General features: G+C 56.9%; 3 protein-coding genes across 5 annotated transcripts; 1 reads left to right on the forward strand and 2 right to left on the reverse strand.

Moving 5' to 3' along the window:
• Positions 1-2,044: 2,044 nt before the first annotated feature.
• RGS5 (regulator of G protein signaling 5) lies at positions 2,045-15,333 on the reverse strand. 3 transcript variants are annotated; one of them, XM_062497026.1, is made up of 5 exons: positions 9,985-10,028; positions 5,261-5,371; positions 3,049-3,110; positions 2,768-2,934; positions 2,045-2,254 (listed from the first exon to the last, which is right to left on the reverse strand). In XM_062497026.1, the coding sequence occupies exons 1-5, from the start codon at positions 10,026-10,028 to the stop codon at positions 2,093-2,095; spliced, it is 546 nt and encodes a 181-aa protein (XP_062353010.1). In that variant the 3' UTR covers positions 2,045-2,092. The 3 variants fall into 3 exon arrangements, with proteins under 3 accessions (XP_062353010.1, XP_062353011.1, XP_062353012.1); XM_062497027.1 differs by having other exon boundaries at positions 2,753-2,934; XM_062497028.1 differs by lacking the exon at positions 9,985-10,028 and adding an exon at positions 15,298-15,333 and having other exon boundaries at positions 2,768-3,110.
• Positions 14,227-16,763, reverse strand: HTATIP2 (HIV-1 Tat interactive protein 2). Its single transcript, XM_062497696.1, has 5 exons — positions 16,611-16,763; positions 16,345-16,464; positions 16,113-16,250; positions 15,298-15,359; positions 14,227-14,720 (listed from the first exon to the last, which is right to left on the reverse strand). The coding sequence occupies exons 1-5, from the start codon at positions 16,761-16,763 to the stop codon at positions 14,495-14,497; spliced, it is 699 nt and encodes a 232-aa protein (XP_062353680.1). The 3' UTR covers positions 14,227-14,494.
• Positions 16,764-17,655: 892 nt separating this feature from the next.
• LOC134046876 (1-phosphatidylinositol phosphodiesterase-like) lies at positions 17,656-19,395 on the forward strand. Its single transcript, XM_062497698.1, has 2 exons — positions 17,656-17,767; positions 17,908-19,395. The coding sequence occupies exons 1-2, from the start codon at positions 17,656-17,658 to the stop codon at positions 19,116-19,118; spliced, it is 1,323 nt and encodes a 440-aa protein (XP_062353682.1). The 3' UTR covers positions 19,119-19,395.
• The last annotated feature ends 1,357 nt before the right edge of the window (positions 19,396-20,752 follow it).

A 20,752-nucleotide genomic window follows, 5' to 3' on the forward strand; every position in this document is an offset into this window, starting at 1 on the left:
TTCATGGAGAGGTGGGGGGGTGCAGGGAGTGTGTTCAGGCAGAGGTGGGGGAGCACCCTGCAGCAGAGGGGCTGGCCAAGCCCCTGTCCCACATCCAGCCCTGCTTCTGCCTCCCCCTTGCTGCCCACCTGAACGGTGGGCACTGCCAGGGGGGTCCTGTGCCCTTCTGATGGGACCCTCCTGCTGCCCATGGGCTCCCCTGGGCTCTTCAGGGTCACCCGAGCCACCCTCTGCACTCACCCTAGGGGAATGCCTGCAAGCATCACCCCTGCTGCTCCAGCTCCGACTTTCCCAGGCCTTTTGCTCCAGAGATTAAAAAAAGAGTCACGTTTGTGACTGCCTCCATCCTTCCCCTGCCTCCCCACTCCTCCCTGGGAAACACAGTCCACTTCCTGCAGCTCGGGATGTATTTTTCTTCATCGCCATAGTGACAATGTGTAAATATTTGGGGCTGGTGGGGTTTTGATCAGATTTTGCAAGTCTTGAAGAGGCTGGCAAATGCATTGTTGATGTTATTGCATTTTGCATGGAGTGAGATGACTTGCAGAAAGGCTGAGCAGCCCGGGGAAGGGGCTGCTCTGGGATGCCTGTGGGCAGCAGGGGCACGGATGTTTTGCTGGCACCTGTCAAGTCGAAGCCGAAGCAGCTTTTTGCTAGCCATGACCCTGGGAATGATGCACCAGAAACTAACATGGGGATGAACCATCCAGCCTCTGTGGAGCAGGGGTTTATCACATTTCCCTCAGGGCTGAAATGAGACCCTGAGGGCTGCTTTTCATGTATGCCTTTGCCCTGTCCTGAGGTGTGATTTATTCTGTTGGCAGAGGGCTGGCTTTGAACCATTAGAAAGCAGCTGGTCCTTTTTAGGGACAGCCTATGGAAACATATGGCCTGGGCAGAAAGAGAGAGATGCAGGCTATACAAACCCAGCAGGGTCTGCTCTCTGTTCTAGAAGCTAGGGGGTTATTTTTCATGTTTCCAATGATAGGTTTGTTTTTTTGGCTTTGGCTTGGATTTTTCAGACTGGATCTTAACAGCTGGAATTTCATCTATCCTTGCCCCCAGCATGGCTTTCCTCCCTGCTGTGCTTGAGGCCCCTGTGCTGGGTTTGTGCAGTTTTGCTTTGGCATGTCTGCTGCAGAGAGAAGCAGCTGAAACAAGAGAGCCCTGCACAGCCCCCAGAGCTGCCATCCCAGCACACCACGAGGGCTGTGCATGGGATGGGGCACAGGATGTGCCCCGGGAGCTCAGGGCACTGTGCAAAGGCTGGAGTGAGCAGCAGGTCTGGGATGCTAAACAGTCCTGGTGTTTTGGATCAACAGGTCTCGTTTTAGCCTCTTGTTTTTGTATGTGGAGTGAAGCAAACAGGCAGAGTGGAGCTGCAGGGCAAGTGGTGCCAGGCTCGCTCTGCTCAGTCCTGGTGCCAGCCAGGGGCATTCTATGGCACCTGGCTGTGCCGTACAGTGGTCCCTGCCATCCTGGTCACAGTGCCATCCTCACTGTATGTGTCACTGCTGTCCCTGCCATGTCCCGTCCCTGACAGCTGCTCTCAGAGTGAAGGTGATGCCAATCGGACAGATGATGTGTCTCACCTCACCCTGGCCAGGGAGGGGAGCACCTGCAGGGTACCTGTGCAGTCTCAGCAGCATCCTGGGAAGTTGGGAGGAGGGAGCGAGCCTGGGCCAAACCAGCAATGTGGGCAACACTGAGAGAAAGATTGTCTTGTTCTAGGGAGTCCTAAGAAGCCAAAGTCAGCACCTCAGAACCTCCAGCTAATTCCAAGCTCCAAAGCACCAGGGATGTGTCAGCTGGCCATGTGGCTCCTGGCCACTGCAGAGCTGGGGCTGCTCCCTCACCCTTCTGGGTGCCAACTCCAGGGAGTTTCTGCAAATTGGTCTTTTGTGGGAGAGCAAAAAGATGGTATGAGAGGAAACACCAGGACATCTGACAGACCAAAGCATAGGGGGAGGTGTATAGCAACACCCCTGGGTGCTCTTCTAGGGTGGAATGAAGAAAGCAAAGTGGCTGCGGGAGAAGGGGCAGGTGTTCAGGTCGAAGCAGCAGGGGTGCCTTGCACAGCCCTGCTGCACTGCTACTTAATTAACTCATGATAAAATTCTGACCGCACAAATCTGGGCAGGGAGTCTTTTTCCATCAGGGCAAAGATCCTCTTCTGGGCCATGTCAAAGCTGGTTGGTGATGGCTCCACCAGGTTCTTCATGGTCACAGCCTTGGTGAAGTGGTCAATGTTCACCTGCCGTGAGAGTGTAAGAGGGATGGGAGCCTGCCTTTGCAGGGTCGAGTGATGTCCCCCCCCTTGCCTGCTCCATCCCACCGACAAGCACACAAAGGCTGAGAGCAGGGACTGAAGCAGGTTCACTTCTCTGGAAGGATTATTGGTGGCAGAGCTGTCAGGATGAGCTCTGACCTGCTGCAAAGCTAACTTGGGGAGGAAGATCGCTGTACATTGTCATCCCTTGCGATTAATATCATGCCTCTGTGGGGAGTGGGGGGACAGACACGTGTTGGGGGGGCCTGTGGCTGGAGACAGCCCAGCAGAGGCTGACATGCAAACAGGAGCTGCAGGGTTGTCAAGGATGGGAGTGCAGCACGTGGGCATGGGGCTGCCCCTTGCCAAGGACACAGCACTTGGAGGCCCTGAGCCATGGCAGGGGGTGCCCTGCAGCCATCGCTGTCCTTTGGGATGGAGCTGACAGGGAGCAACCTCATCTCCCCCAGAGCCATCTCCTGCCCCATGGCCACTGACCTCTTTGGGTGCCTCAGTCTGGATGAACTCCTCATAGATCTTTCTGGCCTTCTCTGCCATCTTCACAGGTGACTTGGTTTTCTTGTAGTCCTCGCAGGCCACCCAGAACTCGGCATTCTCCTCGCTGAACTCGGAGCGCAGGAAGCTGTGGAAGCTGGCTAGTCCATCTGGGGGCAAGGGGGAGGGGGAGCCCTGGCTGAGCACCGGCATGCAAGGGGGTCCAAGCCCTCCCTGAGCACCTGAGGGCACGTGGAAAGAGCCACAGGGAGATGTGAACTTACAGGGGTGTTGCAGCAGCTTCTCCAAGGAATCACGCCACTGCAGAGCCTCCTCTGGAGATGGCCTGGGGAGAGTAAAGAAAGCCCAGGTGGTCCATGATTACCCCACAGCCTCCGTCTGAGCTCCAGGTTTTTAAATAATTCCTTTAAAAACGGGGAGGAACAAGTTCCACAGACTTTCAGAGAGGAGGCAGTGGTCTGAGGGTGGAATGGGGATGCTGTTGCATCAGAGCACAGGTGCCCTTCTCCGGGGGAGAGCCAAGTGCAGGGAGGGTGAAGATGGGGTGGGGAGGGTGAATTCCCCTGTGCTCGAGCAGAGCAAAGCGAGTCCCTTCTGCAGCCCCAGGCTCCTCCTCAGCCCAGCGCGCACACAAGGGACGGCAGCGCAGGGGCTCTGCGAGCGCCTGGGAAGCATCCCTGCCTTTTCCTGCCGGAGTGGGGAAGGATGCTCCCCGCTGGCCACAGGGCTCGGTCATTTCGGGGTCAGTGCCCTCGGCTCCCACAGCCCGCTCGCCCCGTTCCCACGCCCTGCAGCCACGCGGGTCACTGGCCTCAGCGCCCTTCCCCCTGGAAACCTCCTGTGCTTTCCATCTGCACCGGTTTTCCTCTTGTTTTTTTCTTTAATATATTTTTCGATGCGGTGTTTGCAGTGAGACTGAAGAGTTGTGGGGTTTTTTGTTGTTGTTTGTGGCTTTTTTGTTGTTTTATTTAAGCCCCGAGGAGTCTGACCAAGCTGCCCTGGGCTCCCGATTCCTTCCCTGCATCCCTACCAGCGTTGGCTGGAGGGCAAGGGAAGCCCCCTGCTTGGCACAGAATGCTGGGCTGGCTGTGGACCATCTCCACTCCCTGCAGGCTGTGCTGCACTCTCTTGTTTTGCTGCTGCAGGAGACACACATGGGGGTGAAACCCCCTGGCTGAGCAGAGCATCCCTGGGAGCAGGGAGGCAGAGTGGGCAGGACAACCTGTCCTGCTCCTGGGGGCCAGGACCCAGTGGTGGGTCTGGGGGAAGTTCAGGTGCTGGTGCCCAGCCACGTCAAGCTGCCCAGGTGGCTCCAGCAGGGAGAGGAGCAGCAGGAATGCCAGGCTTGCTCAGGGTGGGTACCAGCCTTCACTTGTCGCCAAACCATCAGCAGTAGGCACCATGACATGGGGTTCTAATCCTTCACTTTGAAGTTGTGTTTGCACTTCTATCAAGGATCAAAGCTCTCCCTGCCCCATGTCCCTGTCAGGTGACTTCTCAATCCCATGAGGAGGAGTATCACTGCAACAACCTAACACAATCCAGACTTCCTGGAAACCACCAAATGCACTTTCCCATTATCTGAACGTCCCTCAGATGATATTAACTGCAAGTGAGATGCTGACAGGTGAGTGACTCCAGGGCTGCACAGTGAGGCAGTGGAGGAGAAAACAAACAGCTCCTCCAGACAGCAGGGATGGAGATGCTCTCTGGCTTTCTGCAGGGATGGCTAATGGAGACGAATGTGTCTCTGTCACAGAGGCATCTGGGGCACAGCAGCAATGGAGTGAGAACCACACAATCCACAAGGCTCTGCCAGCCCTCTTTGGCACATGCAGCTCTCGCCAGACAGTGCTGTGGCAGGCAGGCACCATGCTGGCAAACGTCTCCCTGCATGTCACCCCCCACACCCCAGACTGGCAGGCAAAATATGTTTCATGTTTCATGTGCTTTAAGTAATGTTGATATTTAACACCAGCTCAGGGCTGGAGAGCAGTGGTCACACCAAAGGCCATGAGGTGAGGAGGTCCCAGCACCACGAGGCTGCCCCGAGGCAGGCATCGTGCCGTGAGGTTGTGCACCCAGCTCAGGGACACGCTGCCACCCCAAAGCCTGCAAAGACTGGCACCTCTGGGCTGAGGCAGGTGGCTCAGAGAAGTCCAAGTGCCACATGCCTCTGGGAAAACCTTTATCGAATAACATGAAATCTCATCAAAAGTAAATTGAGTTTCCATGGGAAATCCAGTTTCCATAGAGCTGTATTGTCTGACATGTCTCATGCTGTCATGACGTAAACTCCTGAGCCTGTACCTAGCAGACAGCTCACGAGGGGCATGCCACAAGCTGCCTGCCACAAAGAGCCTGCTGTGCCAGCCCACATCAGGACTCCAGCTCCTCTACATCCCAAAAGGGCTTTTACCCACCCCAGTGGCTGGGCACAGGTACCTCTGCAGCCCAGCCCAGTGCAGGACTCACTTCTGGGCCTTGTGTGGCTTCTCCAGCTTCTCAGGGTAGGGGATGATGAAGTCAATGGTCGAGTCAGGCTTCTGGAGCAGTGTGCCCAGCTTCATCTTGATCTCCTTGGCCCTGCAGCAGGAGAGGGGCAGAGACAGGTCAGGCAGGGGAGCAGGGCAGTGGGACACTCACAGTTCCTGCCCTGTACCCATTGTAATTCCATATGGAAATATGGACCCTATTTGCTCCATATGGAGCAAACGGACCCTAATGCTGTAAAGGCTGTGCCTGTGTCTCTAAACAGGTGCTGCGTGTTAGTGACAGCTCTATATCTGGATGTCCTCACTCTGTCCCCATCTGTGGCCAGGATAATTGTATAAGCAGGGCTCTCAGGCTGCTCTGGGGCTGAGCTGAGCTGGGGATGTGTGTGCAGCACTCAGTCTGTAGACATGAGCTTGGAAAAGGGCTGGTGAGGAGGTGACGGAGCTGCCTTTGGTGAAGAGGGTGTGTGGGTGCTGTGCTGGGGGCACCTGTCCCATGGTGCCATGCCACACTGTGCCACCAGCCCCACACTGCTGACAGCACTCAAAGCCTTATATAGATATGTGGCACGTTTATCAGGAATATATATGCCTTATATCTGTGATGGGAAGGGTCCTGTAAACAGGCACCTCCTGGGTGCTGCCTTCTCTGAGCAGAGAGGAAAAAATGGCTCCAGAAGCTGCAGACTGCAAAAGGCTCACTGCCACTTCCATTGCACTGAGGCCATGCTCCAGACCCACATTTGGGGGTCACAGAGAAAGCAGGGGACCCTGGGGCTTGGCAGCAGGCCCAGCAGTGTGACACAAGTAGCAATTGGGTCCTGAGCATCTAAAACTGCCGAGGAGGCTCCCCACTGCAGCAGCTCAGGACTGGCAGCAAGAGCAAGCTGAGCTGTTGCTGGGATCACTCAGGTGTGCTGCATGAGGCTAAAGAAATAAAGGGGTGAAAACAGATCCCCCTCAATCCCCATCTTTGCAGGGCAGGGCTTTTCCCTGGCACAGCAACATTTGGTGGCTTCCAGGTGGTCTTGCTGACTTGGAGGTGAAGGAGAGGGGACAGACTGCTCCTCCCAGGCTGCCTGGTCTGAGCTTTTGGCATGGCTGCAAAGCTGGGCTGCCGCTCCCTGTCTTCAGGCTGCCTGCAGTTTTCCTCTCCGCTGTTTATTTTCACAAGCCCTCTGTGGACGATCGCCCCACTGCTATGTCTGCTATTTCATTTTAATTCCTTTGATTTTTTTCCTCCTTGTAAAAGTCTCCCTCTGTGTTTTGGTTTCCACTCGCCAGTCCCCATGGGTGACATTTGGAGACCTGGCACAGGGGTGTCTGCTCTGCTCTGCTTCATGACAGCTGTCCCCCATTTCTGCTGCAGAAACCTGCCCTTGAGCAGCCCCGCTTGCATGGAGGTGGGCAGCAGGACCAGGCAGAGAGAGCAGCCCAGCCTGGGGCTGGAGGGACCACCCAGAAACACAGCTGTTGTCATGGACAAGGTCAGCAGCTACAGGGACAGCTTCCATTGCTAGTGCTTCTGGGAAAACCTGAACCTTGGACAGCTTAGGAAAATGGGGACAAGGTTGCCATGCTCCCACAGTGGGTGGGTGCAGAGGGTGCTGCAGGAAAGCTGAGAGGACAGGCTGGCCTCTCCCTTGGCTCTGCTTTCCCGCACATCTGTACCTGTGGCCACAAGTTCCTGCAGGCAGGGGACACAGGGGCTCAGGAGCATCTCTCAGGAGGGGCTGAGCAGAACTGCTGGGTGCCACCTTGTCCCTCTGCCAGCACCTGGGAGGGAGGAATGGGGATGTCACCACGGGCAAGCCCTGCCACTGCCAGCTGCTGTGCAGCAAAGAGAGTCCCTTCCAAGCCACTGGACCACATGTCACATCACGGGGGGTTCGCCCAGCAGAAGCAGAGGGGAAGAGCAAGGGGCTGGAAGGCTGCCCTCCCTTGGGAGCATGGACAGTGGATCCCAGGAGTTCCTGAGCAGGCAGAGGGATAATACCAGCTGTGCTGGCAGCAGGGGCACCAAGAGCCAAACTTAGCCCACGATGACCCAAGGAGCTGGGAAGAGAGGACCTGGACTCTGCTGCTGTCAGAGCAGCACCAGGGGATCCCTGCCCTGGTGTTGGATGAGGCCAACACCCACACAAGGTCTGGATGAAATGGATAGTGGCTTCACACAACAAGTGCTCAGACTTGGCTCAAAACCCTGCTCTGGTTCCCATCTTCTGACAGTGATTTATTGGCCAGAGCTGTCAGGCTCAAAAGGCATAGAGGCCCTCAGCAGTCCCATCTTGCTCCGTCCCATGGGGGTGCCAAGGGACCCCCAGCAGCTGCCCACCCTGCTGGAGCCCTGCAGGTGTGGGGACAGCAGCAAGAGCCTCCCCCATGCACCACAGCAATTCCTTGGCAGTGACAGGGTATTCATGACATGTGTAGGGACAGCAGAGATAAGGAAGGCTGTTAAAAGGAATCGAGGAAGGACAGGAGTGGGCTGAAAGCCTGCAGGCTGAGGGAGCAAAGGACTATTTAAAGACACCATCCTGGCATCCTCCAGCAGATGGATTACAAGCTTTCAAGCAAGGCTTCAGGGAAGGCTAAACAGCAGGGGGGAAAAGGCAGCTATAAACAAAAAAGGCGTATTTAAAAAAAAAAAAAAACAAACAGCTGTGGCCGAGTGAGAAAAAGCAAGAGGGCTGTAAATGCTGGAGGGTTAACTGTGAGAACATGTGGGAGCTAGCCAAGAAAAAGTCTGAGAAATAGCTTCCAAGAAGCATTAATAGAAAATATGGGTTCTGTCAAACATATTGAGAGCAAGAAGGGCTGCTAGGGAGGGCCAGGAGAGACTCCAGCTTTAAAAACAAAAACAAAAATAGAAGCTCAAAGGAGTTTAAAGCCATAGCTGAAAGCTAAAGGTGATGCTGTGCCTGAGGGCAGGGAGGTGCCAGAGGAAATGTCCCTTCCGTGCAGGAACCTCCAGAGGGGATTTGAGGGGCCATAAAGCTGTGAGAGTGATGCTGTGTGGGCAAGTCAGTGGCAGCCGTTTCAGACCCATGCTGGACACATGGACAAATATGGACTATTGGAGAGGAGTCAAGGCTCCTCTGGCCCTAGGAAGAGATTCCTTCCAACCTCTCACCCCTCTTTGAAGAGCCAGCGAGCACGTGTTGTGGGAAGAGCCAGGGTGGACTCTGCAGGGGAAGGTCAGTGCAGGATGGCAGTGTGGGGAAGGGAGCACAGACCTGTGGGGATGAGGAACGCTGCAACGCTGGGACCCTGCTGCTCAGTGTCACCAGCCTTGGGAGAAGGGGTCAGTGGCTGAGCACAGATCCTGCAGTCCTTGGGCACGGCACTGGGGACAGCTGTGCAGAGCTGCACGAGGTTCTCGTGACAGCAGCAGAGAAGCAGCTGGAAAGCCTCGAAGAACAGAACAAAATAATGCACAGGGGGAAAATTCAGCCCTGACTCTGTGTCAGTGTGAGTGAAGCCTTCAAGAGTGAGGATTTGAGGGCACAGCAGCTGGAAATATCAGCATAGCAGCAGCAGGAGAAAATCTTTATTAAGAAAATTTACTGTTAAAAAGTGTCAGAAGAATGACAAGGGCAATAGTAGAGCAGAAACATGTGGATCACCCACAGCTGGAAGAGTGCTCTTGGCTGCCCATGGCACAGGAGACTGCAGGGGAGCAGGCAAGGTCAGCATGGATTCATAAGGATGGCTGAAAGAAAAGTTTCCAACAACAAAACTGCCACAGGCCTTTGCTCCTGTTTGTGCCTGTGATTAGAATTTGCCTTTTGGGTAAACAGCATTAGCCCCCAGCAGCAGAATTTCAGCTGGAACTTCTCTGGGGCTCCCCTCAGGGCAGTGAATTTCCCACTGCCACTCTCATCTGAAAACCAGTGTTAAGGCATTTGCAGGTGTGAGGGAGCCCTGCTGAGGGATTCAGTTGAGTCTTTCCCTAAGTTTCCTCTGCAGGTGAAGCATGGAGCTGCTGCAGTGAAGCCTCAGGTGCTTTGCACCTCTGCCTCTCACTGGACCCCTCCAAAGCCCATGGGAGCAGAGGAGAGGATGGGCTCCAAGCAGTATGGAAATGGCCAGGGGCTGCAGCCTGCCTGGGCTCCCAAGGGGCAGAGAGAAGCCTCTGCCACCCTCAGATGCAGGTTTTGGGGTGAGCACCAGGGTGGATAGGGATGAAGGTAAGGATGGGTGCCACAAGTCGGGCAGAGCTGTTGCTCTATACAGGGCTGAGCATCATGAGAGGGACAGGTCTGGCTATTCCATGTGTGTTAGAAGAGGATTGTGAAGCACTTGGGAGACAGGGCTGTTTTCACCTCAGACAGGCAAAACCTCTGTCCTGATTTTTTCCTCCTCTCCTCCCCCGTGTTTTGCGGAAATTAAGGTTTGAGGATGAAGAACTCCTGCCCCAGAGCAACTGAGGGCTGGGTTTGGAGCAGCCCAAACTCACCCAGCAGCAGGGTGAGTTTGAGCCCCAGGACAGAGTGGGGAGTTTGGGAATCAGCACTCATCCCACCAAGGATCTCACAGCACCCACTGAGCCACCTCCGGAGAGCTTCCCTCCCCTCCCAGTTCAGAGCTGCACAATCCCAGTGCCTATAGAGATGCCCATGACAGGGATGTGCTGCAGGAAGAGTCCCTGTTCCCCCCTGTGCCCCCAGCCCCTGGCATCCTGCACATCCTGGCCACTCTCACCTCTCCAGACAGGTGTGGGGCAGCGCCGCTAATCCTTTGCACATCTTGGCAGGCTGTGGTTTGCTCGGCCGTGAGAAGAGTGTGAGTGATGGCTGAAGCAGGCAGCAAGGCTCGTTCTGCAGCCCAGCCACCTCCCCCGTTCCTATATAGCGCCACAGCTGGACCCCCGCCAGCCCTGTGTCCAATGCTGGCTGTAGCTGGCCCTGCTCCCAGCGGCTTCTGGAGTTTGTTTTCTTCTCTCTAAGCTCACACAGGGAGAAGAAAAACGTGGATTTTCTGTGACGAGGTCAGGTAATGAAATTGGAAGGGCCAAGCTGATGTTTAGGGGGCTTCAGGAAGCCCACAGCATTTCTTTTAATGATGGCTCCAGGTCAGTACTTAGAAGAGCCGGGTAGAAATGCTTCATTCAAATGAGATTTTTCCAGTGCGAGATAGAACTTTCAGAAAAATAAAAGTGCTTATGAGAAGTCTAGCTGTTGATTTCAAGGCTGTGGCTAATGTCAAAATACCCATCACTTCAACAGTGATGGCGGCTAACAGAGACATTAGTTTCAGCCCTTGGCTCCTGGCTGACCATGAAAACGTGCATCTCTGTGCTTTAACACTGGGAGCTGGGAACAGGGACTTTGCTCCTAGCCTGGCTGTCCACACCCAGGTGCACTAACAAACCATCATTTCCCTGGGTAAAACCCAGAGTTACGTTTAAGCCCAGCCCTTGATCCTCTTTCCCTTGTGCTATATCAGAGCTGTGACTGTCTGGCTCTGGCTCCTTGCTGGATTTGGGGCCTGGTGTGGGATTATGCAGCAAGACACTGTCTGTGTTCAGGTATCTGCGTGCAGTAACTGAAAGCTGGAAGCCTGCTGGAAACTCTGCCTCCCTGGAGAGCTCAGGCTGGCTTTGTACTGGTTTGTAGTGGAAACTGAATGAAAAAAAGTACAGCTGACAATTTCAGAGGATGAGATGTGCAGATAACAATGGCTTGGGCTGATCAGAGCCCCCAGGATGCACTCAGGGAAGGGGGGTCAGAGCCAGGGTCTGGTGGGCTTCCCTTCGCTCTGCTGGCATGGAGATGTCCACCAGCCTCCCTCATGTCTCACAGAGCGGGGAAGGGAGGAGTAGCAGCAGAGGACGGAGGTCCTTTACTCTTCCAGTCTGTTCTTATTCTGCCCTGCTCCTAGAGGACTCAGGAGGTGCCTCATCCCAATCAGGGGTAGCACAGGGCCCAGTGGCCCAATCTCCCAGCTGGGATGCAGCCCCTGGTCTCTGAAGGAGCATAGCCTTGCAAACTGCACCTTTGCTGGGCTGTGCCAGTGCCCTTGGGGCCAGAGGGTTCATCAGGGCCCCATTTGCTAGCATTTGCTAGCAGGGATATCATCAGAATGTCACCGAGTGCCAGGTCAGTGCCTGCCAGCTCAGAGGCTGCTTGGAAGAGCTCCTGTGAAGCATGGTGCTGTTGGAAGGAGGCTTTGCCTGCTGCTCAGGCAGCCTGTGGCATAGAGGGAAGGCGGTGGCAGCATGGGCTGGGCAAGAGGGGCCAGTGGTGGTCACAGCTCTGGGCTGGGAGTCACAGCGGGCCATGGCACCTCCTAGGAACCCCTCTGCTGAGCCTTTGGGAATGCAGCTATCCTTTCATCGTAACAAAGTCAGCAGTGGAATCCCAGGAGAACGAGGGTCTGTGGGACCAGGGTATTGGTGTGAATGTGCCCAGCAGGCTCTGAGCACCCTGCCCTGCTCTGCCCCTGCTGCAGCCAGGGCTCTGTGCCCTTGGAGCAGAGCAGAGAGCCCGGTCAGGTGTGCCAAGGACATGGCTCCATCCCTGCACAGCTCCTATTGCTCTGAGGAACCTGTAGCTGTGGCCAGTGGAAGCCCCTGGAGGATTTGGGTCTGTTCCCTGCAGACTTTTGTCTCCTTCACCTTTTAAAGCCTGAGGTGGGCAAATCCCTTCTGCCGTTATTCAGCGACCAATGGTCTAAAATCTCTTCCAAAGCTTGGGGGTGGGGGGGTTAAGGAGTGCACAGAGCAAACTGGGGAACTGAGGTCCAAAGAGTGAGGAAACTCAGTGTGGAAGGGTGATAAGGATGCCGTACCCTGTGCTGGGATTGCAGCTGTGCATTTTTACACAGATTTATCTGAAAAACTGAAAAAGAAACTGTTACCACTGAGCAGAAACAAGGGTTACACAGAAATAGCTTGTGTTTTCCACAGACCTTTGTCCAGCAAGAAATGTTTGGTTTGTGTGTTCCAAGGCTTTGGAGAGCTAAGGAAATATTTCCAATAAGAAACTACACGGACATTCCTTGTCTTCCCACGACAGCTTAATTTCTTTAAGAGCCCTTCTGGGAGAGCTTTTTGGAGATCTGAGTGCACTCTGAGGAGCAGATTGTCTTGTGTACATAATGGCTGGTTTCCTCCAAGAGGGCTCCAGGCTTGTGCCTTGAAGCAGCCCCCTCAAAAGCTGTGTGGAATCTCCCATTGCACCCAATTTATCCTGGGCCCTGTTATTTCCAGACCTTATTATCCTTTCTAGCAACATGCCTTTTATAGAAGGCAGCCTAGCTGCTTTGCAGTTTCCTGGTTCCCACTGGAACTTTTTAAGAACTAGCATCATATTTTTAACAATGTTGACCTTCTGGTAAAGGGATCACTGCAATTCTCACCCAGGAGAGTATTTGGCCATTCATCTGAGTGCTCCTTCTGGCAGACTTTTAACCATGTGTTCTAAAACTGGGGTTAAAAATATTTTTTTCCCCCTGCATGCTTTGGGACAGTCATGCAAATGTGGGTTCCCTAAGGAATGATGGTAGTGTGAGCTCCCTAACAGCAAAGGGCAATGCAAGTAACTCACTGAGGCTTTCTGTGGTGGCTCATTCCTTCCTCTAGAGCCTGATCACATCCTATCCTTGAGCCTCCCTGGAGAACTCTGCTCCTCACATAATTCATGTTTATGCCACATCTTCTGTGGCTTGTCTTTCACCTATAACTTTCCAGAGCTTGAATTCTTTTTTTTAATTCTCTCAATTTTCATGTCTTTTAAGGTCTCACCACTTCAGGTGTTCATTTCCACTCCCTTGTACAAGCATATGCCCTTTAAAAAAATATCTCTTAGAGCGTGGAGTGCACTATGCCTGTGTAACCCAGCGCTGCAGGTGACTAGCCTTTGTGCTCTTCATAATTGTGTGATGCTGACCAGCCTGCCTCTCATTTCCCTTTGTGCATTCAATACCATTCTGAAGGTGTTTCGCTCTCACTGGAACAGCCTTATCAGTAGCTGGGGCTCTGCGGCCCCTTTGAACTGAGCCCCACACATGGCTGAGGAGCTGTCTAGGTGCAGGCTTTACACCATCTCCCAGCCTCCACCACTCTTCTGAGGCCCAACCCAGTGATGGAAGTGCTCATGTAGAAGGAAGAGATGAGACCTAGGCTCCCTCCATTTGCCATATCCAAGTCACTGACACAGGAGCCATGGGTGAGGTCAGAGAAAATCCTGGATAGCAGCGTTACCCGGAACACTGGGACTCTGGCCAGCAGGGAATTTGGGAGTCACGTATGTTCTGAATCCCATCTGAGGGAGCCACCGAGTTCCTCGACCCTGAGCACAAGGCCTGAGAACAGCGGGGGCCGTGCCTGGGACACTGCACTGCTCCTCGTGCCTGCTCCACGCCCACAGGAGGAACCTGCTCCCCTTCTGGCACCTGGGCAGGAGCAAGTCCCCTGCAAGGTGACAACAGGGCTGGCCTCAACCTTTGCATGTGCAGAGCACTCCTGGGAACACAGAGCTGGGCTCAGGCTCACTTGTGCCTGGAAGGAAAGCAGAGACAGGCATTTGCCAGTCCATGCAGGTAGTGACACAGTGTTTTTGTGACCGCAGGTACCAACTGGCAGCCCAGATGTGAGCAGCATCATCCCTAGAGTAGTCCCTCTGCACCCTGAGCAGATGAAACCAGGAGTGTCTGCAAAGACTTGCTGTAGGCAGAGCCACCACTCCTGGCACCTCAGCAGCTGCTGCTGAGCATCCAGGAGCTGTGCTGTCCAAGCAGCACTGGTGCCACCATGTGCTCTGTGAAGTGCAGCCTCCACACAAGCAGCTGTGCCTTGTCTCTGCTCTCCTGTGTCTGTCACCTACCTGTTACCACGCCCCGAAGTGACACAATCTGAGCACATGAGGCTGAGATTGGGTTGCTGGTTGTGTGGGTGACAGACATTATTGCAACACAATGCTGGCACAACCAGATCAGTCACAGGGTTTTATTCAAGGCCTGGATTACATCATCTTTACCCATATTTGTGTCACGGATCCAGGTAGCAGAGCACATCATTTATCCTCACCCAGCAGCCGGCACCCGCGTTTTTGATCCCCTGACAGAATGAACCACTCTGCAAAGCAGTGGATGTAGCTGTGGTTCCATGCTAGCCACGCCAGCTCCCCACACCTCTCCCGTGCGTGCATCCATCCTCAGCCCCGAGAGCACTGAACAGTGACCCAAGCTCCTCCCTGCCAATCCACCTGCTCTACGTGCCCTGCTGTTTCACTGCCTTTCCCAGCTCATGGATGGCCCTGTTCTCCAGCACCTTCACCTTCCCCTCGCCTGGCTGCAGCACACATGCCACCATAGCCCTGGCCACCGTTTCCACAGGCACTGAATAAGCGGTGGGGAACACCCAAGCCACAGCACTCAAGAACTGCTGGGCTATCCACTCCATGGGCCGGGACTCCTGGCGCTTGCACAGCAGCACCCTGCAGAGACAGGACGGGAGGTGGGTCAGCCTCAAACAATCCTGGGTGAAGGCTACAGACTGAGTTTTCCAGCTGCATCAGGGCCCAGACAAGCTCCCTGAACCACCATGGGCTTTGAGGTTTTGGTAGGGTCATGGAACATGACAGAGCTGACACTAAACTCCTTTCCCCCCTTTGCTGACAAAAGCTGAATTCCAGTTCTCCTAGGCTTCAAGAGCACAATACAGCTGAAAGGACCCAGGTTGAGTGTCCCCCCTGCATAAGGTCAAGGTCCATCTGGAGATAAGCTCTGGCCTATGTGCCTCAACCTGTGCTCTCAGCCCAAGACTCCTCTCCTTGCATGGCACATGGCATTAGCATTGGGATGGGCCATAGGAAACTGCAGAGCTTGCTCTCTGCAGCACTGGGAAGCAGTGTGCTCATCCACAAGCTGCATATGCAGCTGCTGGCATTCTCTACTTCCCTCCCCAGCCCTGTGCTCATGTATCCTTTCTCTTCTTCCATCTCCCAGAGAAGCATCTCCCTGCTGCCCTGGCAACCCTCCACCCTGTGCCCTCCCTCCTCCACCACTACTCACGCTGGCCGGAGAATGATACAGTGATCAAAACCAACAGCCTGGACCAGGTTTTCCACTTCTCCCTGTCAGAGCAGCCAGGCAGGATGAAAGGAGATAAGGATGACTGCAAGCACCATCCCCGCCACCCCGTGAATGGGCAGGAAAGAGCTGCTGAGCCAAGGTCAGGATGGCACTAATGGCAATGTGAGGCTGGAGCAGGCCAGGCAGGGATCAGCTGTCCAGGCCATGCAGCTGGAGTAGGGCCCATGGTGGACACAAGCACAGGTCAGCAGTGCGCCCTTCAACAATCAGCTAAACTTCAGCAGACTGCTCCAGAGAGCATCTGCACTCAGCACCCAGCCTGGGGATGGATCCAGCCAGCACAAGACACTGGCAGGCAGCTAAGTCCAGCAGGTGGTGGGAGCTGCAGCACACAACATAAGGAGAAAAAAGCTTTTGCCATGGGTGTGGTGCTCCCTGGGGAGCCTTTTCATCACGGTCTAGTTCATGTCCCACCTAGACACAGCCCTGAGCCTCCCACACAGCTGTGAAGCCATCCCAGCTTAAGGCTGGAGAGCTGTTACTGGGCTAGAGACCCCAGCAGATGTTTCTGGAGTTTGAGGAGGGACACAGATGCTGCATGTGTCTGTTGTGCTGCTTTATAAGAAGCCAGTTGCATAGCAGTCCAACCAGCCTCTTCCCTTGTCCCACAGGAGCAGGAGGACCCCCAGAGCCATTTGCATCTCAAGACCTCAGCTCCTGCTTCCTCCCTGGGCATCCCAGCATCCTGTGACTCCTGCATGAGCATCAGGAGCCCACCCCAGCTGCCCCCTCACCTTCACACGGAGGTAGAGGAAGCGGCTCTGTGCGTTTGCCCCTTGGGAGGACTGCAGGACAAAGTGCTTGCAGCCCCCTGCCCGCGCCAGCTGTGCTGCCTGTGCCACGTAGTCCCGATCCACTCGGACAAAGCCGTCCTGCTGGGGAAGAGCAGGGTCAGCGGGGAACGGAGCGGGTAGGCAGGGGAGGGGAAAAGTGGGATCCCCGGGGTCAGGGGGCGTCCCCACTCACTGCGCCAGCCTTAGCCCTGGTGGTGCCCAGGCAGCAGAAGCCAACGTCGTGTCCCTGGAAGGCGGCGGCGTGCTCGCCCAGCCGCTCGAAGTCCACCACGGCCTGCCCCTGTGGAGAGGTCTAGGGTCAGCGCCGCCACCCTGTCCCTGCTTCCCGCACCATGGCCCTCCCTGTCCCTGCAGCCCGCACCATGGCCCTCCCTGTCCCTTGTACCCGCTCCCCACACACCACGGCCAGCCCTGTCCCCTGTCCCCACACACCACGACCGCCTCCGCCTCGCCCAGGCTCAGCCGGCGCCGCCCGATCAGCGTGACCCGGCCGAAGGCGCGCTGGGCCAGCAGCTCCCGCAGCAGCGCCCGGCCCGTCTCCCCTGAGCCGCCCAGCACGAAACAGCTCCGTCCGCCGCCGCCCGCCGCCATGGCGAGAGCGCCGGGCGGGACCGGGGCGGGACCGGGGCGGGGCTGGGGACAGGAACAGGGACAGGGACTGGGCCCGGGACGGGGACAGGGCAGGCGCGGGTGGGGCCGGGTCCGTGCCCGGGGAGCCGCGGGCGGACACGACAGAGGGCCGTTCTCAGGGCCGGGGCAGCAGCAGGGACCCCGCTCAGCCCCCGAGACCCCCTCAGGGGGGTCCCCCCTTGGTCTGACCCCGCCGGCTGCTCCTGCGGTGGTAGAACCGAACGCCCCCCGAGGATCCATCCATGTGCCCGCCCCGCTCAGGCGGAGGACATGAGAGCAGGAGGGATGTGTGACCTCTCTGGGGCCGCTGTCCAAACCCCGCTGGGTTCAGTGCGTGCTGCCGACCGAGATGCCCGGCAGCTGTGTCCCCTGGGCAGGAGGGGACTCATGCCGCGCCAGGCAGCTTTGCAGTGACTCCAGCGTGAAACAGTCAGTTCCCGGTGCCTGGAGAGCAAGGAGATGAAGCCCATTTCCTTGGGAACTGTGGCTGAGCAGGTGCAGGGGTGTGCTGGCAAGCACAGACCCCTGCTCCAGGCACTGCCTGTGCGTTGTCCCTCTGACACTGACGATGGCAATCATCACCGGGGTGGTCCAGGTCCCACCAGGACGCAGCTCTGGAGCAGGCATGGGGCACCCGCGGCTCTGCACAGCCACTCCCCTGGGCAGCTCAAGGGGCCCCGCGGCGCCGCGATCCCGTTTGTCCTGATTCCTGGGGTGGGAGGTGCAGAGGCCTGAATGGCTGCTGTCGGGATCAGCCAGGTAGTTTTTTCAGCCCCGTGTGTCTGTCAACTGCGCTCCTTGGCCGAGGATGAATCCCAGGTGCACGTGCCATTTGCGAGGCAGGACGCGCGTCATGACTGTCGCCGGGTTAATGGCTGGCATCCCGTTCCACCTGCCACTGTGCCGCCGGCACCCACTGCTGCACTGCCCATCGGGCTCTGCTCCGCAGCCACAGGCAAACCCAGGTGGGTGAACGAGGGGGAGGCTGGGGCGTACCAGGGCTCGGGAGTACTTGGACGGGTACTCGAGAGTGGCAGGGGAGCAGTACAGTGCGACAGAAATACAGGCAGCAACGTATATGGGGTGCATGTGGCGTGTGTTACAGGGTGTGGTGTGCTCTGGAGTTTCACGGAGATGCCACCGGGGAGGGTGGGATCGGGACGCACGGGGGCCATGCTCCCACAGCTCATGGTATGCTTCTCCCCACGGCAGGGCTCCAGGGGGCCAGCCGGGTGTCGGGGTGCCTGCTCGCCCGGTGGCATGGAGACATGGTCCCGCTGCGGCGCTGCCTTCGACTGCGTGCCGCAGCCGGCAGCCTGCTGCCCTGACTGGATGGCGGAGCTCCCCGACGCCCTGCCCCTCTCCCACCTCTCCATCCCTGGCACCCACGACTCCCTCAGCCTGTTTGGTGGCCGGCGCCTGCGGTGCCAGAGCTGGGGCCTGGAGGCGCAGCTGGCGGCCGGCATCCGCTTCTTAGATGTGCGCTGCAAGCTGTGGCGGGGCGAGCTTCGCATCTACCACCTGTGCACCTTCCAGCGGGCCAGCCTGCGGGGCGTCTTGCGCCGCACCCTGCGCTTCCTCCGCGCCCACCCCGGCGAGGCCGTGCTGATGCGCATCAAGGAGGAGCTGCCCGTCTTCTCCCGGCCCGGCTTCGCTGCCCAGCTGCACCGCTGCCTGCTGGAAGCGGGCCAGGGCTGCGTGTGGTGCCGGGAGGAGGTGCCCACGCTGGGCCAGGTGCGCGGGAAGATCGTGGTGCTGGAGGCGCTGGCGCGGGAGGTGCTGGGCATCCCCTACGAGCAACTGAGCATCAGCGATGCCTGGAACGTGCTCTCCCTGGAGCGCAAGTGGGCCCGGGTGCGGCGGCACCTGGAGAAAGCGGCCGGCGGAGACCCCAGCACCATGTACCTCACCTTCTGCTCCGGCAATGGGCTCTTCACGTGCCCCGAGCAGGTGGCCCGCTTTGTGAACCCCCGCTGCTGCCAGCACCTGCGGCGCCGGGCGGGGCAGCCCGTGCGCTGGGGAATTGTCATCACGGACTTCCCTGGCGCGGGCCTTCTCCACCTCATTGTGGCGAGCAACGGCCCGCGGGCCAGTGGACACGGCACAGCAGCCCCCGGCACCGCCAGGGTCCCGTCGCGGCCCCCCCGCGGCACAGGGGACAGACGGCGCGGCCAGCACAGCTCTGCGCGCTGTCCCTCGGCAAGGACACTGCTCCCGGCCCCGCGCCTCTGCCGAGCGACCTCAGCACCTGGCGGGCAAAAGCGGCTTCCTAGGGCTTGCAGAGCACCGGGGATCCTTCGTGTGACAGCGGTGTGACAGCTGCAGAGGCAGCAGAGGAGCCGGGCAGCCCGCGGAGCTGCACCCTGCCTTGAGAAGCCAGGTACGGTGCCGGTGCGGGGTTGCGCCGCCCGAGTCCCGCAGGGCAGCAGGGTGGGTGGGAGTAGAACGTCCTGCCTCACCTCCTGTCGGGCCGGTGAGGCCTCCCAAGGCATCCCAAGGCCTCCCTCTCTGCAAAATAGTCCTTCTACTTAAGGGTAAATAAAAATAAAAATGAAGCTAGGAAAGCACCGCCTATGTTGCCTTGCCATTTCCTGTCAGAAAAGTGGAGAAAAGACCTTTTGCTTTTGCTGCTTAGATGTGAAGGAGCCTGTACCCTTCTGCCTGTGCATGAAGCACAGTTAAAAGTGTTGTCTGTGACCATCTTGCTCTTACGGCAGAGATACAAGAGGTCACAGAAGTAAGAATTAATTAAAAAATATGACAAGTGATTAGGAAGATCCCTCCCCTCATTATTTTAGCTTTTGTTTGTTTCTTGCAGGGGCTTGCCCCAGAAATCAGGACTCTTAGGCAGAGCCAGCTTCAGCAAGGGCCACCCGCCCTGTGCATGGAGAGCTGGATGACCACAGAGGCAGCGATTCAGACAGGGCTGCTCTGTTCCTGGGGTGAAACACTAAGGGATGCCATGCTGGGCAGAGCCCAACAGTTTGCAACAGCTGGGGCAGTGCAAACAGGGCAGTTTGTAGATCCACAAAAGCAAGGTGGTTGAAGCATAAAAAAGATTTTAAAACATGTTGTGACAGTGCTTGCCCCACCTGCAGATAATAAATCACTACTCTAAACAGACAACACAATAACTCCCTGGAGCAGAAAGGTAACCACGATCCCAGGGGAGAACGCATCACCCACGAGGGTCCCTGCTGCATCACTGGCAGCAGCTGACACAGACAGGATGCGCGCTGAAGCAGGGAGGTGAGAAAGAGAGAGGAACTTTTAGAAGAGGAAAGCTCAGCCCTGGCCTGCCAGAAGGTGGAGAAAGCAACTCTTTAAAGTTGCTTCCGTCTGGGGTGAAACACAGCTGGGCAAAGTGTCTGCTGGACATGCCACAGGATTTCCTGGCCAGAGGAGAGGATGTCTTTTGCTCCGCAGGGTCTAGACATGGCTCTTGGTGCTGAGCCCTTTCATCTGCTGCCCAGGGAGGGGAGCAGGCAATAGCACACAGTGGGTGACAGAAGTGACAGGCAGAGGAATATGGCTCTGGGTTTGCCATGTGAGATGGGAGAAGGTTGAAATGTCTGCATTAAACCAGACACGGGACAAAAGCACTGGTGGTGGCTAGGTTGAGGGTGGCCTGGTCCACTGGCTGCCAGTGACTCCTGTGCCTGGGCTGCCCCCACACCAGGCCAGTGTGGCTGCTACCGCTGTCCTGCCAGGAGGATGGATTCTGCTGGTGGCTTGTCTCAGCATTCCAGGGATGCACAGTGCCATGGAGAGGCAGGCAGGGCACCAGCAGAGCAATCTCAGTTCCAAGGAGCTGTAGGCTGGGTGCTTTGGCTGTCACTTAGGGCTGCCCCTGGCCGTGGTACATCCCTGCAGCTGCACCCCAGCACCCCGTACCCACCCTGTGCCCCAGCACACTAGCAGGGCAAAGGAGCCGCTTGAGATTCCCCGGG

Source organism: Cinclus cinclus, chromosome 8 (assembly GCF_963662255.1).
Source record: "Cinclus cinclus chromosome 8, bCinCin1.1, whole genome shotgun sequence".
NCBI classification, from domain to species: Eukaryota; Metazoa; Chordata; class Aves; order Passeriformes; family Cinclidae; genus Cinclus; species Cinclus cinclus.